We start from the raw sequence: 24399 nt of genomic DNA, 5'->3' as shown, positions 1-24399 counted from the left end.
TCATATCCTCTGCTGGTCAGCAGATATTTTCTGAAGTGAAAACCATGCACAACTACCTACTGGTCTTCCTCTGGGCCAGAGGAGGTCATTTCATTTTGGACCTTGTTTTTGACGAGCCGTAAGTTGTATTTGTTTTTTTTGTGCCAGATGTTCTGTAATATTTTTGGCCCAGGCATATCGTTTATAAACTTTTAACAGCACATCAGTATCTGTTTTTGATAATGTCACCTCTGAATAACTTGAATTGATTCGAGTTGGTGTATATATTGTGAAATTGTTGTGAAACTTGCACCTTCTTCTTTTCTCGGCCCGTAGCTGTAACGTCTGTCCCACCTTTGGGCTTTATTCACTACTGTACGTGATTCCCTCTGGTCTCTCTGTCAGTAACTCCAGATGCTCAAAACATGTCTTCACTGTGAAACGTGTCAATATTGGATGTGCAGGGTATTTATACCTTGTGAGGACAATAGAATTAGGAAATTTCAATAATAAAATAACGAAACTTGCCATTAAACATTGTACGTGAGATTATCTGAAATCCCCCCCCCCAGCTATTAGTGAACTTTTCTGGTGACCTTACCAACACGTTAAAAACAGATGGATTGAATTTTGAGATATAAACAAGCAATTGCCTTTTTTTTTTTTTTTTTTCAGTGGCAGAAGCGGCCTTCCATATCCACCCCATTTGATTTAGAATAGACAAAAATTTATTTATTTTTTAATATTTGAATAGAAAATGGCGATGATAAAATGGAATAAAAAACGATGGTAATCATATTTTAACAAAAGAACCAGGGGCGTCACTAGACCTTTTTTAGTTGTGCATCTCAGTAAAATATTATTGATTAATCCTTACGTGGATTACCATATATCAAGCTGAGAATATTTCTGATAATATTTCATCAGTTAAGTCCTTGCATGTTTGCTCTCAGCTGTTTAGAAGATTTTGTAATGCCAGATTCATGAATCAATCACTCTTTTGATCTAATGGTTCAACAGGTTTGCAAAATGGTCTAAAACTCTTTGCGATTCAGTTTGATTCATTCCTAGCCAACAATGACGGTCTGCCAGCGTTTTTTGGGCGGCACAAATTCAGAGGCTTGGCACGGTCGGACCACCGTCGTCAAGCCGACCAATCTAAAAATGCTGATGTTTGCCAGTGTTTTTTGGGTGGCACGCCTCCGCCGGAGCACCAGTGGCAAGCCGATGGTCGGTCCAATTATGACAGTTTACACAATCGCTAAATCATTTCTCACACCGAATTAGTAATGGGATATTTTGTGAGATTTAAAACAAGAAGAGCGCTGGATGAAGTGGAAAAAAAAACTTGCAAATGTCTGTCATTTGACCGCAACGAAGTGGCACTTTATTGTGTGTGCAGTTTAACTACTCTGCAGGTAAAGGTGATTTATTTCCATTTAAATGTAAAACCTTTATATTCAGAAGGATAAACATTTAAATACGACAATCATGTTTTCATTCTGCACTGCTGTTTTACGTTTTTGTCGTGCTGTGGTAACTCATTCAGCTTAACGTTACGGTTGTAAGCGCATATATTGTATTAAATGCTCATACACTTTTTTTTAGGTTTTTATTTTTTAGATGTAGATCTAAATACAATATTTAATGCCTTTTATGCACAGAATTATTCTGCTCATCATCTGTAGGCACTTTTGTTTTGATAAGAAAATATACACACACACACACACACATGTAACACACACAGAAAATAAACTGATAATGGGGTTAAGAGTAGACTGCATCAAGTGGTCAGTACCGCTTCATGTTTCTGACCACCTTTATACTTTAAAAATGTAAAAATAGATGAATAACTAACTCATGATAAATACATAATTAAAATAAGATTGTTATATTATAATATAACAAAAGACATTAGTCAATATATTAGTAACACCACAGAGGCATCTCTCTAAATAAAATTCAACATCACAACAGAAAGAGCAGCAGAAATAGACACACTGTCCTAATACTGTATTGTACGTGGAGAATAGAAACTCTGAATTTTAGTCCTTTTCACAACCAATTGTTTTATACCACATTCCACACAGTGGGAATGTTCCAACTCAAGAAACGCCAAATTCATTTTTAAGCCAATGAACCGAAAACAAAACAGACTCAGACTTGAGCCTTGGGGAACACCCAAAATCTACAATTGTTAACAGATTAAAAAATAAATAAATTCATAAGACATTTTTCATAAGACTAAAACAGAACCATTATTGCTATTACAGTACACTGATATTACTATATCAAGCCCAACTTGTGATTATCATCTTTATATGTCACAATCTGTAGTTCCTAAAACCCTTGGTTATTACATATGCATTTAAATATGAAACAGTGTAAAACTAAATTCAGTAAGCTTAAATTAAAGTTCTCTCTTGAAACAGTGTATTATTTATGATATTTGAAATGTTCACCTGGCCAACCAGCACAGGGTGCACAGTTTTATAGTTACATTTTGGGTAGTCTTGACTATACAATTTATAGGTTCCTGTAGGTCAGTAGATGTCTGGTAATTGGGAATAATCACGGTCCCAGTAGCCATTGGAGAACAGCCAGTCCTGCGAGCCGTTGTGTGGATTTGAACCTTGATGAAACCACCTGTTTCAGGCAACGAGAAAAGGTTCAGTTCAGCAAACACGTAAAAACACTGATTATAATGGGATTGTTCTAGTTTTGTCACATTGAGTCACTTGGGGTCAGTCAACTCAACAGCCAAACATGTGTCAAAAAATGTTTCTTTGACCCCTACTAGAATCGTCTCGTTCTTTGTTCAATAGATTCGGTGGAGCATTTGGCTGTAACACTTAAACCAGGTGTAAAGTTTCACCCTGCTCTTGCAGTAGAAGGCCAGAGAGCTCTGTTTACATAGTCTTATTCCACATTAAAAATAGATTGTCTAAGGGGGACATAAAAAACAACAACTCATTCCTTTGGTGTGAAGTTCCATTTACATATGACAAAAAGACTGTAGATAAGACATACTATGTATACATTTAGTATAATACTAGTATTAAAAGTTCTCTAGTTGTTTTCCATCATAAATGATCACTAATTCTGAATTTAAATAGTCGTTGAAAGCTCATTATGGTGAACCCTTATACACAAAACAAATGTTTTACTAACATTATGTATGGGACTATTGTTACGCATGCTGTTCTACCACAAACATCCTGTCTTGTGCTATAATTACAGACTGTGGATAGATCCCAGTTGCTCAAGGCAATTAAATTACAATTCTGGAGTGAAACAGCTGAATGCAAAAGACAGAGCAACAAAGCAAGCATCAAACCTGGGGCCAGAGGTGACGTTTCTGCTCACCGCAGCAAAGTCAGAGGACAGATGATAATGGCAGAAGAAATGAAGGGGAAAATGGGGTTAAATGCATAGGACAGTGTCTAGTGAACCAGGACTAAGAGTGCCATTAAACATCAATGAGTTACTTAAGTAGATACTGTTAAGCTATGGATGAAAATAGTCTAATAAATAAATAAATGACCAAATTTAGTATAAATAATAGAATTTGTTATGCAGTTAGTCACAAGCAAACCATAATATCACAAAAAAGTGTTACATGCGCATCTTAGTTACTACAGTAATTTTTACTGCTATTTTACAACGTTCATCAAAAAACTAAATTAATGATTTCGAAAAGCACTGTTTGAAGGAGATCCCATATTAATTTATTATGATTTTTGAGTATTAACAATAACTGTAGTAGGGATGGGCGATATCTTACCGTTTGCGATATACCGGCAAAAATTCTCCCCACGATAAGAATTAGTCTTCCAGCGATAATAATGATAAAACCTAGGCCCTGTCCCAAATCGCACCCTAAACCCTTGCGGTCTTCCTCTGAGTCCACACTTTAGTGATGTAATGCCGCTTTGACTGTCGAGTAGAAGTCTGCCGCGGAGCTCGCCTCAGTGCGGGCTCGACAGAAGTGCGCATCAAGGGCGCTTAGCAGCTGCAAAGGTGGTGCTCGCGAGCACCCTTCTGAAAGCTAAAATGACGAATGGGACACCCTACGGTCTCATGGACCCTGGTTGTTGACATATTTCTGTGGGTGACCGTGCGGAGTGACATGGCGGAAGGCAGGCGTGAAACTGAGGAGGAGTTTACAGCTAAATGAGGAGCTGCCTTTATAATCTGAAACTGGTTCGGCCAGGGCTGTACAGTGCAACAAAAAAATCGGTCTGTGCAATGCACTACAGTAGCACATTTGCAGTACAGTTTTGCATGTGTATGAGTTTACAAACCTGTTGTCCAACAAAGAGATTTATTGACATACTTTAACTCCAAATTCACTTCATAACATCAGTCGAATGTTTGAAATAACTTCTTTTTGTGACCAGACGTTGTTTCATATCACAGAATGAGGCAGAAATCATACTATTTTATGGTATTCTACAGTGATAAAGGCTATGTCGATTCGCATTATAAATATGCTTTATTCTCAGAAAAATACCCAAGATGGCTTGAAGAATACAGATAAACGATATATTGGCACAGTCATGCGTTTATTGTCTTCATGTTTTATCAGTTTAAAGGGTTAGTTCAGTCAAAAATTAAAATTAGGCTGCGTTTCACTCACCCTCAAGTCATCCTAGGTGTATATGACTTTCTTCTTTCAGATGAATCCAGTCGGAGTTATATTAAAAATTGTCTTTGATCTTTCAAGCTCTATCGTTGTGCTCAGCGGGTGTTGCATTCCTTCGGTTCAAAAGACGTGAAATAAAAAGCACCCTCCACGTAAGTTATGGGCTAATTTTCATTTTTGGGTGAACTAACCCTTTAAGTGTTTCTATCTTCTTTTTTCTCGGCTACAGTGATAGCTGGATACCTTTGTCCATATTAGGGATATCCTGGAACATCATCAGTTCTATTACTTCTGTGGAGTTTATGCACAAGGGCGCCCTCTGGCTTCCAGTATGAATGAAACAGACATTACATTACATGTGTGCTCACAACACCCTATTTTTTGAAAAAAAAAAAACAGGAAAGATAATACCTCTCTCTAAAGAAAAAGTTTTTTTTTGTCTCTCAGTGGATGCATATGAATTATCGTCATTGATATCGTTATCCCAATAAATACCAGAAAATGTTGTGATATAGTTTTAAGTCCATATTGCCCATCCCTAAACTGTAGTAACTTTTTGAATAAGCAAACCGCGAAATGTGAAAATACGAAATATTTCTGCACCTCATCTTCCACTCATCATCCGACTTAGAGCGGGTCTTACGTGCCGCCCTCTGTTTCTCCTCCAATCTCTTCTTCTCCTCACTGGCCAGGTCTAAGATGTCCAAAACAGAAAGTTATTTAACCTCTGAATATTTAAATGCAGCTCATTTGTGATAGGTTCTAAAGATATGAAGTATGACTTAGAAATATCATCAAGACATCATCAGCAATGGCACAAAGCGGTACATGGAAACACACACACCGATGTCTCCGTTCTCCATGGCTTGTATGTCCGGCCTCAGTCTGCTGTCCGTTTTTGGGATGACCGCTTCAATCTCTTTGTCCAGCTCATTGAGCTGCATTGCGAATGTAGTGAAGTTGTACATCTGTTTTATGCAAATAAAACCAAAATACAGAAAAGTGGAAAATTCAGTTGCACATCGACAGCATTTGTGGCATATTTTGATTACCACAAAAATAATTTCCACTCATCCCTTGTTTTCTTTAAAAACAAAAGTGGAGGTCATGGTGATGCACTTACAATGAGCCAATTTTTGCAGCATAAAATTTTATAAAATTAACCGTACATTTTTAAATTTTACACAGAAAAGGTTTGTACGATTTTTTTTTTTTTAATCCTGTAAACACTTATACTGCTCACGTGTTGTGGCTGTACTATTGAAATCGTGATTATTTTAACGTTTACAAATTCTTCTGTTAAAACTTCTGTATTATTTGAGCTGTAAATTTTCTTAACTTACTTTAGTCATTTTGGGGTTTATGTCATGATGCCAAAGTTGAAAAATGTACACAAAAATAGTACTTTTTTTAGTTTAAAAATCATGCAAACTCTCATATTGTTCATGTCTTGTTGCTATAAAATTGAAACTGATTATTTTAAAGCGCCATTCACTTTCATTGCAAGTGCCTCACTGTAACCCAGATTTTTCTGGGACAAGGATTCCCAGAGCTTCAACTATTCTGGAACGGACCTGGGCAGAGTTCACTGGTCTAGGTGCTATTCTCCAGAGCAACTGACTTCCTGGAATAACCTCTAGTGAATCTCCACCTAGCTGAGGTGTTTCTTCTGAGTCTGATGACTGAGAAACACCAAGCAAACAATTATAAACCATACAGCATATCTCTTTCATTTAAAGCATTCAGCATTATAATTGATGGGTATCTTGACTAATGTCGTATGAAAACTTTCAGAAACACCTGTTTACTGCTTTTCTTGTCTTCTGATGCTTTCTTATCATTCTTCTTGTGGGTTTCAAATGTAGCTGGGTCAACTATGTACATGCATTCCGTCCATTTCCCATAAAGATTGTACACTTTCTTTTTGCTGCATGGAAATACACAAGTAATCAATGTAAAATAGCAATGTGGCGATGGCGGGAACATTTATCATGGAAGTTAAACTCTCCAAACAGCTGACCTCTTGTCCAGGATGTAGCCTTCAACCTTATGTAATTCCTTCCCAAAAAGCCCACACGGTTTGAAACTCAGACAGCATTTTTCACCAGTTCTGTTGGCAAATATCAGTCAAAAGGGCTGCATTAGTAAAGTCTGTTAAGTTAAACCAGAACTAGTACATTTAAAGAGGCTCGTTGACACCTGTGGTTGATAACCTCCACACTGCCGTACTGTTCGATCCACAGCTGTCCCACGATGATGTTGTGGACACAACACGTGGGGTTCGTCCATGTGTATGCCTCATTATGCCTGCAACGAGTTTATTATTTGACAATGGGTCAACCAATGGGAATACACACAAAATCTGTGTACAAACATGTTCATCAATAACTTTCATAATAAACTTTATTCTACATTTACGAAAAACATCTGAAACCTCACAAAACAATGTGTGGATATTAGTAAAGTGCCATCGCACAGCGAGCAGACGCTTACTTGGGAAGTTCTAGAGTGATGATGCCCTTAGGTTCGGCCTCCACACTTTTGCCCCAGAACTTCAGTTTGGGGTAGATGGAGCCATGAAACACAAAGTCCTTCTGCAAACCCTCTGCGTGGAAGGCGCTGACGGGAGGATGGTGGCTCACTTGTTCTGATATCAGCCGGAAACCAAGATCATCCCTGAAGGTTGAGGAAAAAACATGGTAACTATCCCCAAGAGCACAACACATTGATATATTGATATTCACACAATAAGTAGCATTTGCAATGCTAATGCTAACAAATTAACATTTAAAAAAAAAGCCCAAAAAAGTCACACTTGCAATGTTAACGATAATGTACAAACTAACAAATTAACATTCAAACATTAAATTTACATTAAAGGTGTGGTCACATTAGCAAAATTTCACCGGCAAAAAGGGTCCATTGTCAATAGTGTAGCACTGTATGAAGCACAACTCACACAGAAGTCACTTTTAAAAGCAAGCATCTGTTGGTCAACACGCATGACTGAATCTGTTGCGAAATCTGTGTGGGGAAATCTTTCACCCTCACATGAAAATCACGATCGGCTGAATTACTATAGAAATGACTGGATTTCACCCGCAAACATTAACCAAACATCAATAAATGTGACTGCACCTTAATGCTAACGTCAATGCTAACAAATTAGCATTCAGATAGGGTTGGAATTTCTCACCTGACTAACTCATACGTTTCTCCTAGCAGGGGGTTGAAGGGTTTACCCGTCCTTTCCCACTGAGACGCCACAGCTGATACGGCAAACGCGGCCACACACTGGATAGAAAACACATGCATTCGTTTACTTAGAAAATACACATTAGAAATCTACAGGTTAGACCGGCTTTATTCCCGGCAGCTATTAGAAGAGATTTGATAGGACTTTGAAACCACTGAATCCATGAAATATCTGTATAGAATTTGTTAAACAGCCTAAGAAAAAGTTCATAAAATTGGAAACTTTGGCAAATGGACATTGTAGTTATTTTTAACTACAATAAGTAATAATTGTTGCTTGGTTTGGGCGATTTTAAGAGCAATGTAGGTTATCGCCAGTATATCGTATGTTATAAAATAAAACAATAATTAACCAGTATATGAATGAAAAAAAACTGTCAAATTTATTAGATATCTATTACTTATGATTTTTTTTATGTTACAAAATATTTAATAAAAAATAATTTAATTAACCAAATTCAACTAATATTTCAAGTCAGAAAATGTGAAACTGGCCAAATTGAGAGTTAGCAGATTAATTGGCCATATTTCATGGTTATTTGCCATGTAAGGGTTTTCCTGGCATGTTCAGATACTTCAGGTACATTGTTGTTGTTGTTTTTACCTTCATTCTCTCAATAGAGTCGTCTGAAGCATTAGCCTGATGGATGAGGTACGTGTGCTCCATATATTCTGTTAATCTTTGTAGAAAGCTCAGCGGCTCATTAAAAATAACAGGCATGGTGATCTTAGACAGCTCCTGAAAGAGAGATGAAATCAATCAAAATATGGCGCTTAAGTGTTTTGATTGAAAAAGACACTGTCTTACAGTAAAAGTTCAAGTGAAAGGTTACATGATAGTAAAAACCTCACCATCCCAATGCACTTTCTCAGTATGCTCCAGATGCTGAAGTCATTTCTGGAGAACATGGGGGCTGGTAAACTTGTCCTGTGGAATAATTAAAGGTAAGTAACTGAGTTGTGCCTTGTCAGCTTCTGAAAAATGTCTGTTTAGATTAAGAAACCACTAATATACACCGCCCGTCCCCAAAAAAAGTCACACACTCTAATATGTCATTGGACCGCCTTTAGCTTTGATTACGGCACGCATTCGCCATGGCATCGTTTCGATAAACTTATGCAATGTCACAACATTTATTCCTGTCCAGAGTTGCATTAATTTTTCGCCAAGATCTTGTATTGATGATGGGAGAGTCGTTCCACTGCGCAAAGTCTTCTTCAGCACATCCCAAAGATTCTCAATGGGGTTAACGTCTGGATTTTCCATGTTTGAAAATGATGTCTCATGCTCCCTGAACCACTCTTTCACAATTTGAGCCCGATGAATCCTGGCATTGTCATCTTGGAATATGCCCGTGCCATCAGGGAAGAAAAAAATCCATTGATGGAATAACCTGGTCATTCAGTATATTCAGGTAGTCAGCTGACCTCATTCTTTGGGCACATAACGTTGCTGAACCTAGACCTGACCAACTGCAGCAACCCCAGATCATAGCACTGCCCCCACAGGCTTGTACGGTAGGCACTAGGCATGATGGGTGCATCACTTCATCCGCCTCTCTTCTTACCCTGATGCGCCCATCACTCTGGAACAGGGTAAATCTGGACTCATCAGACCACATGACCTTCTTCCATTGCTCCAGAGTCCAATCTTTATGCTCCCTAGCAAATTGAAGCCTTTTTTTCCCGATTAGCCTCACTGATAAGTGGTTTTCTTAAGGCTACACAGCTGTTTAGTCCCAATCCCTTGAGTTCCCTTTGCATTGTGCATGTGGAAATGCTCTTACTTTCACTATTAAACATAGCCATGAGTTCTACTGTTGTTTTTTAATGATTTGATTTCACCAAAAGTTTAAGTGATAGCCGATCACGATCATTCAAGATTTTTTTCCGACCACATTTCTTCCTCGAAGATGATGGTTCCCCACTATCCTTCCAGTTTTTAATAATGCGTTGGACAGTTCTTAACCCAATTTTAGTAGTTTCAGCAATCTCCTTAGATGTTTTCTTTGCTTGATGCATGCCAATAATTTGACCCTTCTGAAACAGATTAACATCTTTTCCATGACCACAGGATGTGTCTTCCAACATGGTTGTTTAAGAAATGAGAAGCTACTCACTGCATCATTTAGGGTTAAATAACATGTTGCCAGCTGAAACATAATCATCCATGCAGTAATTATCCAATGGGAGGCTCTTACCTATTGGCTTAGTTAAATCCAGGTGGTGAAAATATATAATAAAATACTGTAAACTAAATTTTAATATATATTTTAAGAAATAATAAAAAATATATTTTTTTAATTACATAATACATTGTTCATTTATTATATATATGTAATCTTGTATTTTCTAAATACAATATTATAAAATAGTTACCCAGATGTCCAGTAAAAATAACTCTCTGTGATCAGTTCATTTATAAACAATGAAAATAATATTTTAAATTGTAAAAAGAGTGTGTGTGTGGGTGTGTGTGTATATATATATACAAAAATACATTTTTAATATATATTTTTACAAAAAAACAAACAAAAAAAAAGTAATCTGAACATGAACCTGCAATTTTGAAATACAATATTATAAAACCGAGTTATCCAGTAAATAAAAATAACTCTGTGAGAAGGCTGCAAAGTCAGTCAACTATTAGTCAATGGGCTGTCAATCAACATGCCGAGCCTTAAAAGTTCAAATTACAGCGTTAAACTCGGCTACCTCATCAATCTTTTACCATTTCATTACGAGTGCCTCTTCTGGCCTCGGCTCGCTAAATTATTTACCACAAGATACAAACCAAAACAAAACACAGAGAAGTTGCGTCTAAGAAACTAGACAAATAACAACAAAGTGACATTGAAAAACAAACTGGGCTGAATGTTACGTCTGACACGACATTTTTTTTGTATACTTGTATGTTTAATTGTACAAGTTTTTTTTCTTTGCGCTTTTAACTTTCTTTTTTTATATATATTTAGTTAATGTTGTTACGCAAGAAATATCTGGTAGAAAATAGTTGGTATCATAGTTTGTTGTTTGTGTTTTAGGCACTCTTACCTGCGTTTCCTCACTCCGTTAACACTGGCCACCTCATCATCGTCCTCTTCCTCTCCACGACGGTCTTCCCGGGACATCCTGCCGCTGAGATGACTTGAGAAGCTGCAGTAGAGCTCGGAATTGAAGTCCTCTCCGTCTTCGTACGAATGGCCGGCTTTCTCACAACTGCTCAGCGCGGGCTCAGAGTCCGAATCTGCGGCAACCGAGCACAAACAGACATGGCTTAGAGGGACAATGAGTGGCCGACGGCAACGGGCTCTCGGAGGAAACCTGAGCAGGGGATCAGGTGGCATTTAATGGAACCACACAGTCGGAAGTGACTGGACACGTCCCTAAGAAAGGTGCCACATACCTATGAAGCTCAATCTGAAGATTTCCTTGTTACAGCAATTACACCGCAGGCTCTGATATGGCTGACAAGTTTCACATGGGCTCATGGTTTGTAATTATATCGGACACCATGGATATATTACATGAAAAATGGTAATCATGATGTTATCTTAAATCTATGCATTTATTAACCTGAAAACTCATAAAAATCACTGTTATAAAAGGTGACATTGTTGAGCCTTGGTGCTCATGTGGGAAACACAGGTTTGAATTCGGTCTATGTAGTTTTCTGATCACATTCTCTGCATCTCCTCCTAATAATTTTCAGTCACTCTACTGTTTTATTCAATAGGGAAAATGTACACCTGAAAATGTTGCAGAAATTTGCATATTTTATGATTCAAATGCTACAAATAAATGAGACACTTACTTTATTCATTTTTTTCAATTTATTATATCTAATTATATTTAAACTATATCCTTTCACTCTCTACAACTATATCTGCACAATAAAAAAGGCAAAAGGCCACATATAAAAAAAACACATATATATATATAATTAATAATAATAAACTTTATTTAATAATAATAAATAAAAAAATAAATAAAATTCTGTATGATACTTGGCCAAATTATTCAATGTAATTATTCAAAGTATTCTGAGGTGATTGTCAATAATTATTTCTAAATGTTATGGCTGATATTAAAATATTGTACACTTTACACAACTTTAAAACATACATACATTTATGTTAACTTAAATGCATGATAAGTTTATAATAAGTACATTTAGCCACCACAACATTATAATGTACAGTAAGAAAAATTCATTTTGAGATTTGTGAAAGACGAAATGTTACAACGGTGTTATTAATTTATTTGTGTTTTTAAAGATTCATTTTAAGTGAGTGTTCGATGACAGAAAAAGTACACTACTGTTCAAACGTCTGAGGCAAGTCTCTAATGCTCACATTTATTTGGTCAAAAATACAGTAAAAACAATAATATTGTAAAATATTATTACAATTCAACAGAATTGTTTTCTATTTGAATATATTTTAATATGTAATTTATTTCTGTGACACAAAGCCAAATTTTCAGCATCATGACTCCAGTCTTCAGTGTCACATGATCTTCCAGAAATTATTCTAATATGCTGATTTGCTGCTCAAGAAACATTTCTTATTACTAATGTTGAAAACAGTTGTCCTGCTAAATAATTTTGTGGAAATGACACATTTTTTTTCAGGACTGTTTGATGAATAGAAAGTTCAAAATGACCTTTGTAACATTATAAATGTCTTTACTGTCACTTTTGATCGATTTAATACACCCTTGCTATAGTAATAATGTCTTTCAAAAACCGACCCCAAACTTTTGAGCTGAAGTGTTTGAATGGTTGGCTGTTACTCTCAAGCATACGAACCAGACAGAGCGTCGTGGAACTCGTCTTCGCTGAGGACGCTGCGGGGCGACGAGCCTTTAACCACCGACTGCTCCAGCTCATGATGTTCCGTGGCCAGCGTCTGCAGAGCCTCCGACAGGATTTTATTCTTCTCCAGCTCCTGCTCCAGTTTCAAACTGCGTGCCTGGAAAAACACAGGCACACTTTACAATTCACTATACAAAATGTTTTATACTTTCAGTGTATTTGTGATCATTAACAATGACTTTACCTGCTGTTTTTTTCTTTTTTAAAAGTTATTTTTGGGGCTTTATTTGACAAATATAGGGAATGGGGACATAAAATTGTTAGAAGGGGTGATCATGTTGCATCCGAATTCGAACCTGTGTAGTCCAAGTGAGTACCATGAATTTAACACATGCATTAACCACTGTGCCAAGGCTCCGTTTTCAAGCAGGCGCTTATAATAACCTCCTCAAGTAGCTTCATAGCAACGGATGTGTGCAATGAAATAGGTACATACTCCTTCCTGTTTGGAAAACAGCCCCAGACACTGGTGCAGTGAGGAGCAGGTTTCACTGGAGGCTTCACAGACCTCCTTCAGCTTCTGAACGACTGCTGCAGGGACTCCTGGCAAGAATATAAAAATGCACTGCGGCTTTAAAAATCCAGAGCTGCATATTTGGTTTCAGCCAATCAGATGCAGCGGATGATTAAAGGTCTTACGTTCCGCCAGGCCATCTTCTTTCACCATGGACAGGAGGGCCAACACCTCCGTCTCCAGTTTCTGATGGCACGCTTCAGCCCGCTGCCACACAAAAGAGGAACAAGAAAACAAAAGGAAATAAAAAAGGATATTGTGAAAGAGAAAGGTTAGGACTCTAAGAAAGGGTCGGGGTTAGTCAACTTTACCACTTCCTGTGGATAGAGTGAAAAGAGAAGTCGGAACTCATTTTTCTTTTGAATTGCAATATGAGCATGAGACACATAACACTGTCTATTTATAGTTCATTTTTATGGTGAATAAAAAGTTAATTAATTATTTTATTAATTTAATATAATTAAAAATGTTTGTCATAAAATAAATAATTTAAACTTTAATTTATATTTTTCAACTTTTGTATACAAAAAGATTTTTTTAAAATCTGCCAGTATTCGTCTTTGTAATTGTTTTTGTAAATAATACAACCTTTTTCTGCTGCTAGATAATTTTGTCACATGATGAACAGCTATGTATCCTCGTAGAAGAGGAAGAAAGGCCAGCCATGTGCATTCTATCAGCTGATGTGATTGTCAAGAAACGATTTCATCAATAAATTAAGTTGCGGATGTGATTTCTCACCAGAAGTGAGTCAGAAAGCTCATGTACAGACACAACGTTGTCTTCCTCTTCCTCGCTGTCTGGGTCCTGTGAGCAGTAATGAGTGCTAAAGGCTGAATGCTCCTCTATGGCCTCCAGCCACCTCTGAAAAATAACACACATTTACACAAACATACGTAACACACTCCAGTCTAATCTAACAGAGCTGAAAGGAATCTCACTTTTCTGGTGGATTCGGGGTCGTTCTTCTGTGACACTTTGAAATGGTGAACAGTGTCGTCAAAGCACCTGACTGTGAAATAGCAGTTGTCTTTCGCTTTAATCTGAAAGTTGGAAAGAAAAGCAGTTTGGGAAATCCTGTTAACAATCCCACAAAACATGAATCAGTATTTTGTTCATTGCTGATAAATCATCAAATGAATCTTACCATGCTCTGCGCTTGTGTTAGCGGTTTGCAGCCTTGCCGGTGAGTGTTTGAATCTGCATCTGACCTTGATGAGTTAAAAAAAAAATGAATGAAAAGTTACTGGGAAAAAATGTTTTCAAATATTTATTTCTGCACATTTTGAAAATAATTTTTTTAGGTAATTTTCCTATCAGTAAAAAGTATTATATATTATGACCTTGATGAGTTACACTACAATAAATTATTTTTTTTCAAATTTTGCAAAATAAGTCTTTAATTTTAGAAATTTATTTATCATTCCATTTTATTATATATTATGACACTATATATATATATATATATATACACATATATACATATACATATACATATATTGAGCTAAAAAGGATGAAACATTACAATAAAAACAGTTTTCAAAGAAACATTCTGCAAATTTTAAGCAACTTTAAGCAATTTTGCTATCATAAAATTGTATTATATATTATGACATTAAATTAAAAAATGAAACATTACAATAAAAAACTAATTCTGTAGATTTTGCTAAACAAGTCTTTAAGCAATTTTCTTAACATTACATTTTATTATATATTATGACCTTGATGAGTTAAAAAAATATTGTAAATTTACAATTTTACAGTATTTATTTTCTTCACATATGAAACATTCGAAAAAAATTGAAGTTTTACAACATTTATCTCCGCACATTTTGCAAAATGAGTCTTTAACTCCAGCAATTTTACTATCATTACATTCTATTATATATTATACATTTATTTCAATTATAGCATCACATTTTGGGAATAGAGGCAGATACTCACTGTTTAGGGTACCATGACAAGACTCCATCCAGAAGAACTACCCAGTAGGAGCGCCAGCCAAAAAACCTTGAGCTCTGAAATAAAAATATAAAAGAAAATTAAATACAGAAAAAAAAGAAAATAAATAATAACAAATAAATTTTTCAAAATATGTCTACTATAGTTATAGATTTTGATAAAGCATACCTTCCAAAGAGGCCCCTCGAACATTTTAACATGTCGCGTCATGCCCTATAGGATGAAAGTGTCGTAACAATGAAACCAAATTCACAAAAAAAGGCTACACCATCATAAATAAGCGTAAAATCTGCAAAACATCAGTGTTATGATATGGTGATGGACAAGGTATTTTTTAAATATATATATTTTTGTGACATCGTTACATCAGAACTGTCCAATTAACTGAACCTACTTTCATAACATTTCCTGTAATGATCTGCTTCATTTCTGCATCGTTCGCCAAATCAAAAACAGTCTGATCTAAAATCAAATGAGAAACAAAAATGCAAAAATTAATCAACATGTATCAGGCAACCACAAAAAGTCAAGAGGTCATTCAAATATAAAACAAACAAAAAAAATTCATGTAGTTATTTTGTTTTATTTTAATAACTGTAATTTTTCATATATATTTGTAGTTGTACTAAAATAGTAAAAATATGACTATGACAGTAACGAAACTAAAACAATGAAAACAACAGCGGATTGAGAAAATATTGACCTGGCGACAAACACAACAGTGTTGAATGCTTTGAAACATGACGCTACAATAAGGTGGAGCTCACTACCAATTTTGTTCTTGATGTTGGGGTTGGCCTTGTGCTGCAGGAGTTTGACGGCGCACTGTTTCTGGCCTCTGTAAGCGGCGCAGTGCAGCGGCGTGTTGCCCAACATGTCTGTGCAGCTTATGTTTGGGGGTTTCTTCATGTTTAGCTACACGAGGAACAAGAAGATCAGACATTACAACTGCTCAAAGTGGTTTAGCGACAGGGTAGAACAACAAGTAGTTAGCAAGGTAACCAGTCTTGTGAGGGTAGATATGGCTCCTTCCCGCGCCGCCTCCAGCAGCTGCTCCTCTAGTTTCCTCTCTTCAGTCCTCTCAGCAGCTAGAAGGTAAAAAATTGAATGGTAATAATTTAGTAATCATTCAGCAGACTTTATCCAAAACACATTCAGTACGATTTCATGCACTTTCAGCACGCTTACCCTCCAACATGCTTTTAATCTCAGCACTCTGGGTAATGTCTTTAGGTATCTGGGCCATGCCATTGATGACAGAAGCACAAGTGTTGTACTGAAGAAGCAACATTACAACCTCCTAAACCGCAAAACCAGCATTCAGCATTCAGAGTCCAATCAGTGTTCGGCTTTCAGTATCCAGTCAGTATTAACATTCAGGTGAGTAGTTACTGTATGTCAGTGATTTAAGGCTGCGCACATTCATATGGCTCAACAGTATAGAGCTTCTATTAGAGATTGCCCAAAAATGCCTTTTATGACCGCTAACCGATTGCTAACTGATTTTTAATTGATGTTTTATTTAAAATTTTTGATACAATAATAATAATAATGATTATTAGACTACACCAATAAAAACAAATCATTATGATATTATTATGATAAATTATAAATGATTATTAATAATAAAATATTCAAATAATGTAATCAAAATATTTAATTAAGAATTAAAGTAATAATTAAATTACAGTATAAATTAAAATAACGATAACATTTTAATATATTTAATAATGAACTATTAAAATTAAATAATTTTTTTAATTTAAATTCATTACAATTATGATTAATTTCATATAAATCAATAAAAAACAGCTAGTTGCCAAAGCAACATTTCTCATTTTAAATTACTGTTGTTAATTATGTCAAGTTGATTTGTGATCTCAGAGGTTGCAATTTTATTTTATATCTTTAATTTAAAACATTACTTACCTGTAAAAAACGTTTACAATGATCAAAGACATACAGGAAACAAATGTTTCTGTAATACCATTGTTGGTTGCATTTCTTTTTTTTTTAATATTAGTCAAACTGATTATCAGTCTATCACAAGCTAATATCTCAGTGCATGAACATGTACGATACCAGTAATGCATACTTTTCTCCCAGTGAATGCTGCTTTATGGAGAGGTGTGTCTCCGACATTATTTGGCAAATTAACATCTGCTCCAGCCTGTAAGAAGCACAGATGAGCAACAATTAGACATTAAAATACCAAGCACAAATTCTACTCGGAAACATACCAGTGCACACATATATGAGAATATAAAAGGCTGAGATGATCGATACCTTCAGTAAGGCCTCAACAACATCTCTGTGTCCAAAGTAGCAGGCCAGATGAAGAGGAGTCCAGCCATGATTAGATTTGCTCTTGCCTGAAACAATGTAACGCTGTTAGAAGTACTCCAAAATGTCTAGAAACATTCGAGTGGTCAATAGAAACCTAATGACGTGTTCTACCCTTGCAGTTGATGTCGATTTTGGCCTCCTCCTTTATCTTGGACATCAAAATCTTTTGGATTCCTTCTAGGTTCCCGTTCCTAGAATCCCTGAGGAACTGCTCCTCCGGGTCCAGCTCCTCCATGACTTTATGAACAATTTTTAAAAAAGCATTAAAAACCATAAATCAGAGCCTTGAGTAACAGAGTAAGTGCAGTGTATCTAAAAGTCAGGAAATATATAAAGGCAGATTATTTGAAACATCTGCCATGTGATTTCCTTGTTTAGACTGGAGGAAAACATTTAAAAGCCATAAACAGAGCAGAACCGTTTAGTGACGTCATCAGAAATACCCTCATAATAAAGGTCTGGTGGAAAAGAACCAAAGGAAACCTGACAAAAATAAATCCTAAGCAGGTTGACCCTATAAAGCCTAGTGTATCATATTTGATAGGGAAATCTGTAAGTATCAACATGATCAAAACTACATTCCTTCTGTCATATGACTGATAGTTTATACTTTTTTAGCAAGTAAAAGGCCTTTTCTAAAAATTTCCATTCTAAAAACTTCTTTCAGCTCATGATACATGTGTCTTTTAACTGTGAAATCTTTTCTGATTTTTATGTCGTAAATGTAAGAGAAATTTATAAAGGTACTGTAACTGTTAGCAATATTTCAGGATGAACACCCGCTGGACTGAAGCAGGTGTTACTTGAGTATCCATAAATCACGTTAGAATGCGAGGATCAAATATGATGTATCATGTTTTTGAGGAACATTTATTCATTCATCTCTCAAGCATCTTTGTATTGCATTGCATTATGTTTTTTCCCTCACAATAAAACTGACAGAGCTTTGATCATAAACAAAGCATTTAAACTGCATGAGATACCGAGTGACAACTGATATTTATTTGTGTTTTATGTAAGTGTCTGCAATACTGTTATAAAGATCTCATTGATTTACATTAGCTATCAGAATTACATCTTAACTTTTTGGCCATATAAAGATCAGCAACTGCAAATTTAATATCTTTCCTCAGAGTGTAGGTGTTTTTTCTCCTTCAAGTATGAGCTCCACATCCTTACTATGATATGAGAATAAAAAGCCTGATACTCAACAAAGAGGACACATATGCACGCTTTTTCTTTTTAGATTTTGCCTAAAGAATTAATAAACTGCTTCACGCTTGAGTTATTCAGCCAATCACAACGCACTGGATCGCTGGCCAATCAGAGCACACCTCGCTTTTCAGACCGATGAGCTTTGTAAAAATCGACGCGTTTCAGAAAGGCGGGGCATAGAGGAGAAACAATAATGTACAATATGTGGAAAATAATGTGTTTTTTTAACCTTAAACCGCATAAACACATTGCATTACACCAAATACACAAAATAATGTTCTTTCTAGCAACGGCATATGACCCCTTTAACGCAATAAGCGTTTGGTAAACCATAAAGCTTTCTTTGTTGTGAATGTAGGTCAGTACGCTAAAAGAAAGATGTAATATACGTTTAAGAGCCGAACTTGGACTAACCCACAACTTAAGTGAATAAAAAAAGGTTAAAAATGATGCGCATTAGTGTGTCCACTATCACCTGAATACATCAAATTCCAAAAGCTGAGCGAACGGTCAATCATTTCCTGGAAATGCTTTTCGCGGTGCTTTTCTATGCCTATAACGGTTGTAAATGACTTGAGAGCTAATGGAAGATAAACTCCAGCAGTACAGCAGTAAAGAACAAAGTAAAGTCGACTGTCATGTGACTTTCTGGACCTCTCAAGCCTTGATACAAACATCACCACTGTTCAACTTGATCAACCTGTCTGCATTTGATTGCTTCATATCTGTCGGAGCAGTGACTTCATGAGAACTGAGACCTAAAACGATAAAACTAGCTGACCCTTCTGAAGAGTATCGAAGATAGTTTCTATACATTGAATCTTTTAGTTTATTTACTTGCGAATATCGGAGGTATTCATCAGGAAGTGGGTTTATTGGTCATAAGCTGCAGTCAAAAATAAAATAAAACTAATAAAATCCAGATGAATTACATAAATCACTGTGTGTGTGTGTGTGTCTCTCAAGCATCTTTGTATTGCATTGCATTATGTTTTTTCCCTCACAATAAAACTGACAGAGCTTTGATCATAAACAAAGCATTTAAACTGCATGAGATACCGAGTGACAACTGATATTTATTTGTGTTTTATGTAAGTGTCTGCAATACTGTTATAAAGATCTCATTGATTTACATTAGCTATCAGAATTACATCTTAACTTTTTGGCCATATAAAGATCAGCAACTGCAAATTTAATATCTTTCCTCAGAGTGTAGGTGTTTTTTCTCCTTCAAGTATGAGCTCCACATCCTTACTATGATATGAGAATAAAAAGCCTGATACTCAACAAAGAGGACACATATGCACGCTTTTTCTTTTTAGATTTTGCCTAAAGAATTAAAAATTTCCCCCCTTAAAAAAAAAAAAAAAAAAAAAAAGGACAATTATTATTTGATGTTATCAGACTTTATAGGGTTAATAAGTTGGCCACTAAAGCAACCAAGCAGGAAAAATGTCTTGGTATGCAGATTAACAACGTCACATTTTAAAGGGGTCATATGATGCAATTTCTATTTTTTCCTTTCTCTTTGGAGTGTTACAAGCTCTTGGTGCATAAAGAAGATCTGTAAAGTTGCAAAGACTAAAGTCTCAAATCCAAAGAGATATTCTTTATAAAAGTTAAGTGTCAACCACACCTACCTAAAACGGCTCGTTCTAACACACCCCCACATATCTACGTCACCATGTGGGAATATTTGCATAACTCCGCCCAAATGTTCACGCAAAGAAAGAAGACATAACTTTTATTCTCGCTGTAGTATTGATGCCGCCATGTCGAGACGCTGTATATATAGTTAGATATAAATAAAACAACTAAATATATTTGAACAAGTTCTAACTTGTTCTAAGTTCTAAAGGGAAAACATATATAAAGACTTGCCTGATTTTAAAAGTTAACGCATGACTTGAGGTTCGAGACGCGCTGCCATTCTTGTTCCAGTCACTCAACAATAAAAACATAAATAAATTATTTAAAAAAAGATTTCCATAAACTGTGCTTTATCACAGATTTGACAGAGCATGCGATGCACTCTTCCTGTTTGTCAGACTCACACATGTGAGTCTTTGCTAATAGTGCAAAGTTCTTCACAAGCATCTTCAACAAACATCTTAGAATCTGTTGTGCAACTCCACACAGACTGCGCGCAAACTAACATCACACGGCAATTATGGAAATAAACAGCTGACTGACAACACTCACGATGACGATGCTCTTCCGGTTTCGATGACCGTAAACAGTCAGCCACGATAAAAGCAAAGTCCCTTTAAGGCATAGTATTCTATAGTCTTTGATAAAAGTGAATTTCTACTACTACTAGTAGTACTACTACTAATAGGTTTAAGAATAGTTAAAGATTATACGGACAAATAAATAAATAATATTTTATGCGTTCTTGATTTTTTTCTCAGATTTGTTGTACGTGGCTCTTATTTTGAAATGTCTTGCGGAAGTGAGCCAGTTGCGTCTTCAGTATGGAGGGGTCCGTAGCAAACGGCGTGTCGGCGCCTTTACCTGGGCGATGTGCTTTTTATGTAGCAAAAAAGAAACGATACTGCAAGATGATTGTTGGAAGTGGGAAAACCTTTTGCGGGGAGCATGCAAATGCTGTATGTGAATGAAATACGTTATAATGGCAAAGTTATGCTGCTCTGAATGGATTCACTACTGCTTACCTTGCCCCTATTAATATTAGTAGATCAAATAAGTTGTTTTCTCAAAATTTGATGTAATTTCCATATAGGGCGAAGAGAGTGAGAAAAAACGAATACCCTGTCCTCTGGACCCCAAACAGTAAGATGTTCACTCTTCTAACAAGTTTTTGTAGTGTTTAAGTAGTACAGTCCAAACTGAATCAATGAAATGATTCCAGAGTTTCAGATTCATGCATACAGAAATGTTATATCTGGCTTGAATATTTCTTAATAAATTAATTAACATGAAAATGTACAAATCTAGAAGTGAATGAATGAATTATGACTGGTGTCAACCGATTTTTAGCTACATCATTTAGCTAGGACTTTGATATAAATATATGTAATTATTTTACATTAAGGACATATTTGAAACCTAAAAAAGGTGTATTTTAAAATTAACCTCTATCCTACTGTCATAGTCAATATGAAATATTGAGGTACAGTCTGAGGTGGTGTTAAGGGTAATTTAATGTCAACATTTTTAAATAAAGAGAAATAAAATGAATTGTACATTTGTGTTAAGAACATTAGTGATCATCTATGATTATTTTAAAAGTTACATTTTGATTATTCCTAAAACTTATAACAAGTAGAGTTTTGTCCCATGTCTCAGTGGCAGACTTTGAACTTTTATGTTTGTTATATTCAAAAATCTTCTCTCCTGACTTAAACAGCACTGTATTTGAAGATCATTTGGCTAAACACCTGAAGAAATGTAATTCTAAGGAGAAACCAAAACCTGTATGTATAAATAATTCCACCTACAATTTCTGAAGAATACTTTATTTTTTTGGAGTGATGTTTTTCTACAACGTTAGAAAAATAAAATCCATGTGGCATAACACAATGCTTGTTGTGTGAATGGCTGCTATGTTTGATTTGATTATAGATTTATTATGTGAAGGACATCAATGCAGGTTCTGCAAATGAAGATGAACCCATAGAGGAGGTGATTGTATTGCTTATGAGAGCATGTGAATCTAGATTTCATGGCTTTAATTAATAGATATGTGTTTAATAATGATGCATCAATGCAGATAACGATCGCTGAACGATCCAAAAAGGAGCTGGATGAGTTGATTGTGAAACTCAAAACTGCACTGAAAGGTATCCAACTGTCATTTGAGTTTTATCACATGACTATTAAATCTGGTTATGTCATATTTTATGTAATTATAAAGGATTCTTACGTGTTTACCTGTTTCCTCAGGACTAAATACCAAACTCGTTGAAAACATAATCTCACATTCTGCTCTACATGAGCCTCTAAGTGACCCAAAGAATGGAGATTCTGCCTTTAAACACCTCAAGCAACAGGTAAAGCACTCCAGAACTGCTAAAGCACACATCCTATATATAAATAGTCTTTGTTATATCCTTATTTTAAAGAAATGTTACCCGGTTTCACAGGCTTCAATTCTGGGAAACATGGAGGTTTTAGAACAATTGCATTAAGATCATGATCTCATTTGTAAACGTTTTTCTTGCAGTTTGATGTCAGTTGAAGATCGGGAACAGATCGGACAGCTTTGTAAACGTCTGATTGACCATGGCAGAGTGTATTACCTTCAGCAAAAAGGCTTTGAAACTAGCCTGAAATACTACACAAGCAGAGACATTTCATTGGAGAATGTGATACTAACTGCCGTTCCAGCAGCCAATCAGAATAGAGATGAGTCTCAACAGCCTTCTTAAACAAGACAAACAAGCTCAAGTGCAGGACACGTATGCTTCATTTTATTTGATCAATGTTTATGGATTTTATTTTAGCTCATCCACAAACATTAGTTATGACATACTAGCAGAAAGCAGCAACTCCAACAAACAGCATAGACGAGACATTTAATAGACGTGAAGTGCTCTTCACAGAACAAAACTTGACATGATGGACCGGAAGATCAAGCCTGAAGGCAGACAGAAGCCAGCATGCAAGTCACAAAGAAGATGCGGTCTCTGACACGCCTTCCAACATCACATTTTGCACTGATGTGAAAGTTTGGGATCCTGCAAGAGACATTTAACACAAAAGTTGGTCTTTAAGGGGCTCTCAAGGCTTAATTTCATGTTTATTTCATTTATTAAACAATAAGTTCTGCTACCAATTTTGCACACAATACATATTGAGTACGGCATAACCTCTTTTCCGGGCCTCTTGGATGTAGAAGTGCATGAACTCGCGACCAAACATCTCCCTGTCGTTCTCTTCTTCATCTACATCCTCTTTTAAGTTAGGAAGCGTCACATCATATGTCAAAGGATTGTCTCGGAAATTCACAAACCTGCAGAATGAGCATTTTAAACTTCGTAATCGTAATCATTTGTAAAATGCGCAAGTATGCAGACACGAATGCTTCACCAATGCTTAGCAACTCAGTCCAAGAAGCATTTGCATTCTTGCGTGAAATAGATTCCAGGGTTTCCTATAGAAAAATTTTGTATTCATCAAGTTTTTTTATTGGTCCCCAATGACACTCTACAAATTGAACAATACTTTAGTGCTTACCTGAGGTTACTCATGCCCTCCATAAGTGGAGGAATGTCTCGTAGTTTATTTTTGCTTTGTTTGGTCTTCCAAAAGAGGACACAACTAGAAATCAGTGGTTAAGTTGTATTTACAACACTGTTCCGGAACAGTTCAACCCAAATACGTGTGCTGCGCATTTTATGAAGGACGAGGACTGTTTCCTGGGAGAGTATCCTACAATGCTGGTGTTCCGGTGAATTCAGTTCCCGTTTCCCCTTCGGTGCGCATGCTGACCCTATACAGTCTATGATGCTGACAAATAATGCTGACTCACAGCCTGTAAGAACATTTTCACATTTAAAGGATTTGCCACTGACGATTCAAACGTGAGTTTTGAGCAGTGTAGAGTAGCTCTTGTTGTTTTTCGTTTTGCTCCCCATGTGCCTT

The 24399-nt window shown here is 36.0% G+C and overlaps 3 protein-coding genes across 6 annotated transcripts in view; 1 reads left to right on the top strand and 2 right to left on the bottom strand.

Moving 5' to 3' along the window:
- Positions 1-1584: 1584 nt before the first annotated feature.
- On the bottom strand, positions 1585-21005 carry osbpl1a (oxysterol binding protein-like 1A). Of its 4 annotated transcripts, none has more exons than XM_016574971.1 (29): positions 20674-21005; positions 17689-17814; positions 17518-17603; positions 17327-17401; positions 16420-16531; positions 16234-16319; positions 16002-16146; positions 15626-15693; positions 15400-15444; positions 15214-15287; positions 14417-14480; positions 14211-14312; positions 14011-14133; positions 13395-13476; positions 13192-13298; positions 12690-12852; positions 10934-11126; positions 8732-8807; positions 8484-8618; positions 7821-7918; positions 7118-7300; positions 6824-6931; positions 6645-6734; positions 6425-6551; positions 6199-6306; positions 5469-5592; positions 5228-5318; positions 3317-3337; positions 1585-2625 (listed from the first exon to the last, which is right to left on the bottom strand). In XM_016574971.1, exons 2-29 carry the CDS (start codon positions 17810-17812, stop codon positions 2523-2525), a joined length of 2913 nt encoding a protein of 970 aa, XP_016430457.1. In that variant the 5' UTR covers positions 17813-17814; positions 20674-21005; the 3' UTR covers positions 1585-2522. The 4 variants fall into 4 exon arrangements, with proteins under 4 accessions (XP_016430457.1, XP_016430458.1, XP_016430459.1 ...); XM_016574972.1 differs by having other exon boundaries at positions 13192-13286; XM_016574973.1 differs by lacking the exon at positions 3317-3337.
- A 235-nt stretch (positions 21006-21240) lies between these two features.
- Positions 21241-24399, top strand: part of trmt13 (tRNA methyltransferase 13 homolog) — an 8148-nt gene continuing 4989 nt past the window's right edge. Inside the window, exons 1-6 of the mRNA XM_016574984.1 lie at positions 21241-21401; positions 21536-21585; positions 22163-22229; positions 22378-22437; positions 22526-22595; positions 22699-22734. Of these exons, the coding sequence (XP_016430470.1) occupies positions 21267-21401; positions 21536-21585; positions 22163-22229; positions 22378-22437; positions 22526-22595; positions 22699-22734 (418 nt within the window). The 5' untranslated portion in view covers positions 21241-21266. The remainder of the gene's footprint in view (positions 21402-21535; positions 21586-22162; positions 22230-22377; positions 22438-22525; positions 22596-22698; positions 22735-24399) is intronic.
- The window catches only part of lrrc39 (leucine rich repeat containing 39), a 10170-nt gene continuing 8752 nt past the window's right edge, over positions 22982-24399 (bottom strand). Inside the window, exons 8-10 of the mRNA XM_016574983.1 lie at positions 23992-24040; positions 23625-23767; positions 22982-23492 (exon numbers count right to left, since the gene is read on the bottom strand). Coding sequence (XP_016430469.1) covers positions 23422-23492; positions 23625-23767; positions 23992-24040 — 263 coding nt within the window. The 3' untranslated portion in view covers positions 22982-23421. The remainder of the gene's footprint in view (positions 23493-23624; positions 23768-23991; positions 24041-24399) is intronic.

Source organism: Sinocyclocheilus rhinocerous, unplaced genomic scaffold, assembly GCF_001515625.1.
Source record: "Sinocyclocheilus rhinocerous isolate Xijiao unplaced genomic scaffold, SAMN03320098_v1.1 scaffold2578, whole genome shotgun sequence".
NCBI classification, from domain to species: domain Eukaryota; kingdom Metazoa; phylum Chordata; class Actinopteri; order Cypriniformes; family Cyprinidae; genus Sinocyclocheilus; species Sinocyclocheilus rhinocerous.
The sequence above is the reverse complement of the archived record's forward strand: the minus strand, read 5'-3'. Positions and strand labels throughout refer to the sequence as shown.